At 37.2% G+C, this 10,322-nt stretch overlaps 1 protein-coding gene across 1 annotated transcript; it reads right to left on the bottom strand.

Moving 5' to 3' along the window:
* Positions 1 to 466: 466 nt before the first annotated feature.
* LOC111397431 (WD repeat-containing protein 25-like) lies at positions 467 to 5,612 on the bottom strand. Its single transcript, XM_023024355.1, has 3 exons — positions 4,512 to 5,612; positions 3,121 to 3,285; positions 467 to 2,086 (listed from the first exon to the last, which is right to left on the bottom strand). Exons 1-3 carry the CDS (start codon positions 4,804 to 4,806, stop codon positions 1,560 to 1,562), a joined length of 987 nt encoding a protein of 328 aa, XP_022880123.1. The 5' UTR covers positions 4,807 to 5,612; the 3' UTR covers positions 467 to 1,559.
* Positions 5,613 to 10,322: the final 4,710 nt, after the last annotated feature.

Here is a 10,322-nt window from a genome sequence, read left to right as displayed (position 1 = left end):
GTGTATAACAAGTGATTGGTTATTGGAAGATAAAACCCTTTTAGCCCATCGTTTCACGTTGACGGTGGGACAAGCCAGTGGATCCATTACTAGAACAAACACACTCTGGACCATGGAAGTGTAGTCTAAAAAGTATCTCTTTGACAAGATGATTGCAGTCGTATGGAGGGGTGTACATAGATTTATTTCTGTTTAATGAAGAATAAAAAAAAATGGGTTCTATGAGAGAGAGAGAGAGAGATTTGGTAAGAATTGGACCAAGGATTGTGGGAGACATATTCATGCAAAATTTGAAGAGAAAAAATTGTAACCATACATAAGCGAATTGGGTGTCTAGATAGTGACAAGTAATATGTCATTACTACGCATAAATCCGTGTATCGACGTAGGTATTCTACAAAAATTTGAACCCTCATCCTTATAGGCAAAAATGATTGATATTATATAGGTTTATTTTTAAAGATGTCTTATTAAATTTAAGTTCTGGAGTCTTGATTAAGAAATTTAGGTGGTGGTTCAATTGTACTACAGTTTTACCAAACCTATCAAGTTTAGGAACCGACTGGTTAACCCTGCTCTTTTGTAACTGTTGATCTACGGAAAATGGCTTCAGGTGTCATGGTCAGGAGTACACAACAAAATCACATCTTCCATCGTCGTGAATTGTTCTTAGATACAAGTATTTAAAAGCCACAAATGGAGAATGTTATTCATTTTGTATCTCTCAGTGGGGAAAATGGACCAAAAACAAATCCAGAACGTAGATGAATTGGATGCTGTTGAATATGCATTTTGTTTCTTCAAGGTCATATAGCATTTCCCTCATACACTACATAAGATAGGAGATGAAGATGCTAGTTTGAGTTTTTTTTGTCAAATTGCTCTTCATCCCAAAAAAATTGGCTACTCAGTCTAGACCTTAGGGACACACAAGGTTTCTGACTGAAGCAACCTAGTTAGTTTTCTCAACAAAGATACGTCTTCTTCATATCAACTTGAATTCGGGTAATGAATGGCATCAAACTATGCATCCAGGTATTCAAAATACTGGTATGCAGGTGGCTGCAAGACTCAGAAAAATTTCAATATATACTAGGATGTATTTTGAGTCTTGAAGACTAGAGACTTTTAAGAATCACACATCCTGAATGTGTGTTAATTATTTAGTTTCTTGGATCTGGAAAGACGGCGATATTAATAAATTAAAATGCCTTCAATTTTCATCTACTAGATTTCCTTCTTTAGAAAATCATATTCGTTTTCAATACCTGGACCTGGAGAAATCCAATAAAATGAGAAAAGACTGTTTCATCATTCTACCACCAGATAAATAGACTGAATAAGGACAAAATGAAGCAAAAATGCTCAATCAAATTTTCAGAAGCGACGATCAAAAACCATTTGCTCAACAAAATTCATTATTTTGGATATCGTTAGTTAACAACTTTTTTGGTGGGTTTCATATTTTTCATTATAAATTAAATTATTTCAAATCCAACAAAAATCCTTTTCATAGTAGTATTTTAATTATCGAAACCAGGGCTTGATATTTCATCTTTTCACAAAACGAGGTACACCAGAGGACAAACAAAGAATTTTACCTGATTGGATAATGGAATTTGGCGCGAAACATCCCAAACAATGATTGAATTTTCACTGAGATTGCTTTTGGACACATCACTCGAGGTGATTAAATTCTTGCCATCAACAGTGAATTCTACATCAAGGACTGGACCAAGACTCCTTACATATTCATGGACCACCTTGCCACTCCTAATATCCCATAATTTGAGGCCGCCTTTTGACCCGCCAGACAGGAAAAGGTTGAAGTTGTGCGGATGAAATCTAACAACTTCTACAATTTGATCCTCCTTGAAAACCTGAAGCTCAGTCCCCTTTTCAACATCAATTAATCTTGACATGCAGTCGTAACCACAAGAGAGAACAAATAGACCCTGCTGAGACCATTTCACGTCCTTCACTGCTGCCTTGTGAAATTTCAACACTCTTGCGTACTTCTGGTCTCTACTCCATACATTCCATATGCAGATGGTATGATCCATTCCAGCAGATGCAAGAAGATGAGCTGCAGACTAACTTTATAAAACAAATCAAAAAGGAAAGCACAACAGGTAATAAAAAGTATATCCCAACAGAGGAAACAAATTGCATTACTACAGTTGGATCTAATTTTGAATCAATCTCTATAGTGAATAGTAGGAATCTTGGAGATCAATAGACATGTCATAAGCTTATCTTTTGAATGATGCTACATGCCTAAATGATGCATCAATTTTGAGCAGCATATTGAATGTGGCATAGAACCTCTTGCTCTCAAATCAGATATCAGAAAATCTCTTCCATATGCCCCATGATTAAAATATTTCATAATGGTCTTAAGTAAAGAAAATTCTTTCCGTTAACGAATTACATCATTTCCCTTCATCTTGAATCCCCTTTTCCATTACCCAGAGTGTCAGGAATATGCACCTATTTAGCATTTTTCCTTCCAAATTTCTTCATTCCGAAATGCGTGTCAACAACCTTTTCCCCTCTACGTCTAAAGGATTTAGCTTTCTTTCTCCTCTTTCCTCTATCTTCTTTTACTTTCTAGTGTTCTTTTCTTCTGTTTCTCTATTATTACCCCCACAGTGAAAAGAAAAAAGCTTCCAACCCTTCAATTAGCATTCAAGAATATTCATTTAGCATTCCTCTTATTTGGTGCTTTTCATTAAAGATGTAGAATGGCAATTATCCAGTACGCAAAAGCCTGGAGTTACCAGAATTGGGTTTTAATTAGATTGCTCTTTCAATCCATTTTAATGGATGGAAGACTATCGTCATGGCCCATGTGACATACCAGCTAATGTCCTACCCTTTCCACGACAACCCAATATACAAATCAATGCCAGTAAACTGTACAATACTTGAGCTATTTAGGTATCCAGAAAAAAAATCACCAATAAAATCTCTGAAACACCTCCACATAAAAGAGGGCTCTACCCATGTAGAACTTCAAGCATATGTTTTGCTAATGTAATTAAACAGAGATTTAATCATTTAACCAGGAAAATATCTGGGCAGACAATAACAGCATGTATAGTTGCATCAAATACTTACCATGAGTTCTAGACCATTGTACAGTGTTAACAGACTTAGTGTGCCCATAGAGAGCTATAGTAAGTGTCTTTGGAATTTGGGCTGTCCGTGCACCACCCTTTATTGGATTCCTCAATGTTGTCAAAATAGTATAAGGTAGATCAGAGTCAGAAAGGCTTCCTAGAGCTGTTGAAAAGAGAATACGCGGGCAAGTTAGGTAGCTGACCAAAAAGCAAAATAAATGTATAATGAGTTAACATACATGATACATCAGAGAACGTAAATGACCAACACCAGAAGTACACAGCCCCCAACTCCATGCACACTCATCTATTACTATATATGGTAAGCGAGACAGAAAGTGTTACAAGTAGCTTTTCAGGTCAAGTGTTGGAGGGAAACTGCACATCCATGCAAATCTTAAGCAGATAAGCATTTATGTATCCTCAATTCAGATATTTTTAAGACAAAATAAAAATGTCATGTTCAGTGTCTTTTAGCCATCTTCTTCTATTATTAAAAAAATAATAATAATAAAAAAAATAAAAAATAAATCAGGATGTCAGGTTGATACTTTGTTAAACTCGTAAACCAAATGAAACTTGCGCTAGGAAACTGCTTAATAAAGTCTAAAATTTGAAGCAATTTCATGCATGCACAAACCGGCTTCTTCTGGATTTGTAATTTAAGCATCACAGTAATATTAGTGGAGTTCACGCTAATTTGAAAAGTCTTTCCAGAGAAGGCAGACAGTGCATCTCACTTTACAGATTCCCAAAATTACATCTCATGCAGCAGCTTGTAAAACCAAGATGTATAAAGCGAAAGTTTAACTTCATTGAGTCGCTAGAGCTTGGATTAGATTTGTCACGACAAATGATCATTCAGGATTGCTCAAAGAGTACAAATTCCAAGTTTGAGCCTTTTGTACAGTTAATTTTTTCTTTCTTCTTTATAAATTTTGAATTACTTGAAAATAAACTCAATATGGCTTATTCACTCCCTATGGTCACAATTCGAGAGTAATTACACATCCTATAACAATTACTTTCAAATTTCATGCTTTGGCAACTGGATATATGACTCAAGAAAAATTGTAAACCAACTTATCTTCCCAATCAATTTACTCATCCTAACCTGAAAATCACTAAAGCCTTCTGGTAAATAATTAAATCAGCTGAAAAAGAATATTGTCATGTTCTTTTTCTTACTTAAAAAAATTGCTAAACTCAGAAATGGAAATTTCCTTACTGTCCTACTCGAACTCATACTATACAAAGCATAGTATTTCAGGTCGGATCCAATCAATCAATGTTTAATTTCTACACAAATTTAAACAAACCCCACAAGGTAAAGAAAAGAATAATTAACCTTACTTTAGAAGACCCAAAAAATGAGAGTAAATAAATAACCTGGTGGCGAATTGAAAGGAGGAGGCGGGTTCGGGCCTTGTACTTTAGGGGCCGAAGCTAAGGCTGCTCGTTCTCGCTTAGATACGTACCTTCCAGGAATCGGAGCTTCATTAGGGAGATTCGGAGCCGGATTGGGACGATATATATGCATGGGTTTTGGAATCGGATTCAGGTTCGGTCCATCGAGTTTGGCCCTCTTAACAGGCGGAGCCGGAGCCGACTGAAGATGTTCTGGTCGTTCTCCGTTATCGTCGTCGTCGGAAGCAGTTGAGTAAGCTCTGCACAGAAGATCCATTTTGATATGGGCCTGATCTCTCGCTGCCCGCAATTTATCCTCAATCAAAACGGGCCGATTCTTATGAAATCAGTGGTCTCCAAGCTTTCTAAAGTAAATTGATACAAATAGCATTCTTTAAAGAGCTATTTACTTTCATTAATTTCGAAATTTTATTTTTACTTTTTTATTCACTTTTATACACGGAGCCAAACAACTCCAGATCAATGGTCCCGAAGGCGGTGGGGTTCGATCTCACTGGCAAATCAGTTTCCATTTTTTAATTAAGGTTATTATTTTAGTTCTCAACTCGTTTGTTGTCCTTATTCCCAAGGTTTCCATTTTTTATCAATCAATTTTCCAACTTTTCTTTTTTAGCCACCGGTTTTTTAACCTTGTTTCTAATATTATTAGTTTTTGCCCGTGCATTGAGTTATTTTGAAGGCAATGTGATTGTGGTAAACGTGTTGAATTCTCATGAATAACTTCTAATGTTTACTGTGATTACACTGAGATAAATTTTCCTTATTGAGCATATAGAGTCTTATTTTTATGATTCCAAAACACAAAAAATCATTTTACATGTTGGACTAAGGACAACCAAGTTACTGAAAAAAGAAGACAAATAATACAATTTTTATTCAACTTGTAAAGATACCTAATGTTAGAAAATCAAATTAGATCCAAATATAAATTAAATCCTAGGATCAACATCATGCTAAATTATTAGGATTCACAGATTCAAATAATATACTTGTATCCATTGTAAACGATTGCCTACTGTTGCGGAATTACTGCGACAATCGACTACGTACCGATGAATGCAAATGAAGAGGGTGATTTTGTGATATTCCTCAACCAAATCTCCTTATTCCTCAATGGGACCATGATTTCTCTTCTTGATGGGGAGAAGGGAAAAGAGTGTATGATTTGGTATATTGGGGACCATAACCAAAATAACCTTTATATACTACTTAATTAAGGTTCCCATTATCCCTTAATTAGAGTAATATTAGCCGATATCTACTCACTTAGTCCATATTAATTTGAGTAGTATATGGGCATACAAAAAATAGACCACTTGATTTTTGCCCATTATATTAAATAACTAATATAATTGTATTAATATGTTGCCAATATTAATTTAGGAAAATCGTGTTTTTCTAACAATCTCCCACTTGGCTACATATTATTCCTTAAACAATTATATTACAAAACTCCTTAGGCGCGCATCTGTATGCTATTTATCATTAGACTGCTCCTTAAACAATTTTGTCCATCTCATATACTAATAATGGAACCACCGCAACTTTCATCACAATACATTAGTGATTAAACCACGATGATTAACATATTAATACACTTAATGACATAGATCAAATATGGATGAGTAGCATGGAAATTTATATGAAATGTGATCTCAAACATGCCTATTTCCAACTGGTCCTTCTTTAGTCTTTAGTGAGATCATTCCAAAGTCTTTAATGCAATGCAAACATTGCACAATGAAAATACAAGCAAACTCAGAAATAGAATCATAGACCATCAACTTTATTCTGCAGAAGGTTAAATAATTTAATGTCTAAAGCAAACATATAGAACATAAAATTGACTCCCACTAGTCTAGAATATCCTCGGAAATAACGCCCATGTGAGTAGTGTGCTCATGAAAGACCTTCGGCGTTAAGCCCTTGGTTAGTGGGTCCACTAGCATGGAATTTGTTCCTATATGTTCTATGGAAATCTGTTTATCTTGAACTCTCTCTTTAACAACTAGAAACTTGATATCAATGAATTTCGACTTTGTCGAACTCCTATTGTTGTTGGAGTAAAGCACCGCTGAGTTATTGTCACAATAAATCTTTAATGGCCTATCAATGCCATCTACCATTCGTAGTCCAGTGACAAAGTTTCGTAGCCATATTCCATGGTTGGATGCCTCATAACAAGCAATGAACTCCACAGCTATGGTTGAAGAAGCTATGAGAGTCTGTTTAGCAGACTTTCATGAGATAGCTCCTCTAGCCAACATAAAGATGTAGCCTGATGTGGAGCGTCTGCTATCTTGGCATCCCGCAAAATCGGAGTCAGAGAACCCGATGATCTCTAAACTATCTGATCTCCGATAAGTGAGCATGTAGTCTTTTGTTCTCCTCAAATAACGCATCACGCGTTTGGCTGCTTTCCAATGTTGCATGCTAGGATCACTCAAGTATCAACCCAAAACTCCCACTATAAATGCTATGTCGAGACGAGTACAAATTAGAGCATACATTAGGGAGAGACATACAAATTAGAGCGTACATTAGACTCCCTACCACTGATGCATAGGGAATCTTCTGCATCTCTTCTCTTTCAAGATCATTATTGGGGCACTGTTTGAGACTAAACTTGTCTCCTTTAGAGATGGGCGTGTCTCCTGATCTACTATCTTTCATGTCAAATCTACTCAAAACCTTATCGATATAGCTCTTTTGTGAAAGTCCAAGGATACCTCGAGAACGATCTCTCAGTATCTGAATACCTAATACAAAAGAGGCATCCCCAAGATCTTTCATCTCGAATTTCTTCGTCAGAAATTTCTTGGTTTCATGCAATAAGCCTATATCGCTGTTAGCGAGTAGAATATCATCAACATATAATACCAAGAAGATATATTTACTCCCATTGAACTTATGATATACACAGACATCAACAACATTTGCCTCAAAACCGTACGAGGTAATGATTTGATGGAACTTGTGATACCATTGACGGGAAGCTTGTTTGAGACTGTAGATGGATTTCTTCGACTTACAAACCATAGACTTTGGATCTCCTGATAGAAAGCTTTCTGGTTGTACCATGTAAATCGTCTCATCAATGTCTCCATTGAGAAACGCAGTCTTGACATCCATCTGATGTAGCTCTAGATCAAAATGAGCCACTAGTGCCATTATTGTTCTAAAAGAGTCTTTTGAAGATACCGGAGAGAAAGTCTCTTTGTAGTCTATGCCTTCCTTTTGAGTAAAGCCTTTAGCGACTAGACGAGCTTTATATCTCTCGACGTCTCCATTGAGAAACGCAGTCTTGACATCCATCTGATGTAGCTCTAGATCAAAATGAGCCACTAGTGCCATTATTGTTCTAAAAGAGTCTTTTGAAGATACCGGAGAGAAAGTCTCTTTGTAGTCTATGCCTTCCTTTTGAGTAAAGCCTTTAGCGACTAGACGAGCTTTATATCTCTCGACACTGCCTCTTGAATCCCTCTTGGTTTTAAATATCCACTTACAACCAATGGGTTTCATACCTTTAGGCAACTCGTCGAGATCCCAAACGTCATTATCTTTCATAAACTTTATCTCATCTTTCATGGCATCAATCCACTTCTGAGAATTAGAACTGCGCATGGCCTGATGGAAGTTGATCGGGTCATCCTCCGTTAAACCAACGCCATCCTCATGTTCTTGATGAAAGACGATATAATCATCTGAAATCCCATTTCTTCTCTCCCTAGTGGATCTCCTTAATAGCACTTCTTGAGGTTGTTGAGTTTGTTCTATAGGTGGTGCTTGAGGAAGAATCTCATTGTTGTCTTGGTCTGAAACAATGTCAGGAATAGGAGCCTGACATTGTCATCTATTGCCAGAACTGTGTCTTGAACAACAATAGGTACAGAGACCTGACTGCTGTCAATAACAGATTCTTCTTCAAAGACAACATTCCTTATGTTTCCTTCCCCTCCAAACTCAATATCCTCAAGGAATCTCGCATTTCCCGTTTCAAAGAAGGATCTTGATGTGGGATAGTAAAACTTATAGCCCCGAGAGCGTTCAGCGTAAACAACGAAACAGCAGCTAACCATCCTTGAGTCCAGTTTTCTTTCATGTGGCCTATAAGGTCGTGCCTCAGCTGGACAACCCCAAATGTGCAAGTGCTTAATGCTAGGCTTCTTGACTGTCCACAGCTCATAAGGGGTTTTGGCAACTGCCTTGCTTAGTACCCTGTTAAGAATGTACACTGCGGTCTTCAAAGCTTCTTCCCAAAGTGACTCTGGTAAGGAAGAATGACTTATCATACTCCTTACCATATCCTTAAGAGTTCGGTTTCGTCGTTCTGCAACACCATTCATACTAGGTTTGCCCGGCATGGTGTATTGCGGAACAATTCCACACTCATTGAGGAAAATAGCGAAGGGTCCTGGACGTTGTTCTCCTGATCAATCATATCTTCCGTAGTATTCACCACCATGGTCAGATTTGATAGCCTTTATTTTCTTTCCAAGTTGAAGTTCAACTTCAGCTTTAAAAGACTTGAAAACATCCAGGGATTGAGACTTCTCGTGTATTAAATATAGGTAACCGAATCTAGAGTAATCGTCTATGAACGTAATGAAGTATTGTTGTCCATTCCAAGAAGCCGTAGGGAATAGGCCACAGATATCAGTATGTATCAGTTCTAAGATGTCTGTAGCTCTCTCGGCACCTAATTTTCTCATGTTTGTTCTTTTCCCCTTGATGCACTCAACACAAACTTGGAAGTTTGTTAAATCTAGGGGTTCAAGAATTTCATCCGACACAAGCCTTTGAATTCTCTGCTTAGAGATATGACCTAAACGCTTGTGCCATAAAGTGGCAGAATTCTCACTTAATTTTCGCTTTGTACCACGTGAACTTGTCTGCAGTATTTCGTTATAGGAACTAACAATATCAAGTATATACAGATTAATCATATAACCGGAACCAACAAAATTTGAATTTTGAGAGAGACTAACTTTATTATTTCCAAATGAACAAGAAAATCCTGATTTGTCTAAACTAGAAATAGAAATTAAATTCCGTCTAAAGGACGGTGCAACAAATGTCTCAAACAAATCCAAATAAAACCCAATTTTTAATTGTAATATGAAAGTCCCTATAGCCTCTACCGCAACTTTATTGCCATCGCCCACAAAGATGAATCTTTCAGCATCATTTGGCGATCGGCTCCACAAGCAATCCTGCATGGACATACTTATATGAGTAGTAGCACCAGAATCCACCCACCAAGTATCCTTAGGTACAGAAGCTAAATTAACTTTAGAACAAACTAAAGTTAAAAGCATACCCTTCTTTACACGCCAGGCAGCGTACTTGGGACACTCCTTTTTCATGTGTCCCGACTTCTTGCAGAAGTAGCAGGTAAACTCCTTATCCTGCTTTTTTTGCTTCTTCTGCTGAGAAGTTCTTTCCACAGCATCCTTAGCTCTCTTCTTTTTCTTGTTTTGAGAGGTTGAGGCCAAGTGAGCACTCTCAGTCTTATCACGCTGTTGCCTCTCTTCTTCTTGCACACAGTGAGATATAAGCTCATTTAGGGACCATTTGTCCTTCTGAGTGTTATAACTCACTTTGAATTGCCCAAAGTGCGCAGGAAGAGAGATCAAAATCAAGTGCACGAGCAAGTCATCAGACAGCTCCAACTTAAGCGACTTGAGTTTTGATGCGAGATGAGACATCTCCATGATGTACTCCCTTATGTTCCCTTTGCCCTTATACTTCATGGAAACGAGTTTAGCCAAA

Source organism: Olea europaea, chromosome 7 (genome assembly GCF_002742605.1).
Source record: "Olea europaea var. sylvestris chromosome 7, O_europaea_v1, whole genome shotgun sequence".
NCBI classification, from domain to species: domain Eukaryota; kingdom Viridiplantae; phylum Streptophyta; class Magnoliopsida; order Lamiales; family Oleaceae; genus Olea; species Olea europaea.
The sequence above is the reverse complement of the archived record's forward strand: the minus strand, read 5'-3'. Positions and strand labels throughout refer to the sequence as shown.

Bases quoted from the DNA above. Each gene is read 5' to 3' on its own strand.
- LOC111397431 (XM_023024355.1), bottom strand. From the start codon at position 4,806: ATGGATCTTCTGTGCAGAGCTTACTCAACTGCTTCCGACGACGACGAT. The intron at 3,286-4,511 runs GTTATTTATTTA...TCTTTTCAACAG, and splicing joins TCCTTTCAATTCGCCACCAG to CTCTAGGAAGCCTTTCTGAC. The intron at 2,087-3,120 runs GTAAGTATTTGA...GTTAGTCTGCAG, and splicing joins ACAATGGTCTAGAACTCATG to CTCATCTTCTTGCATCTGCT.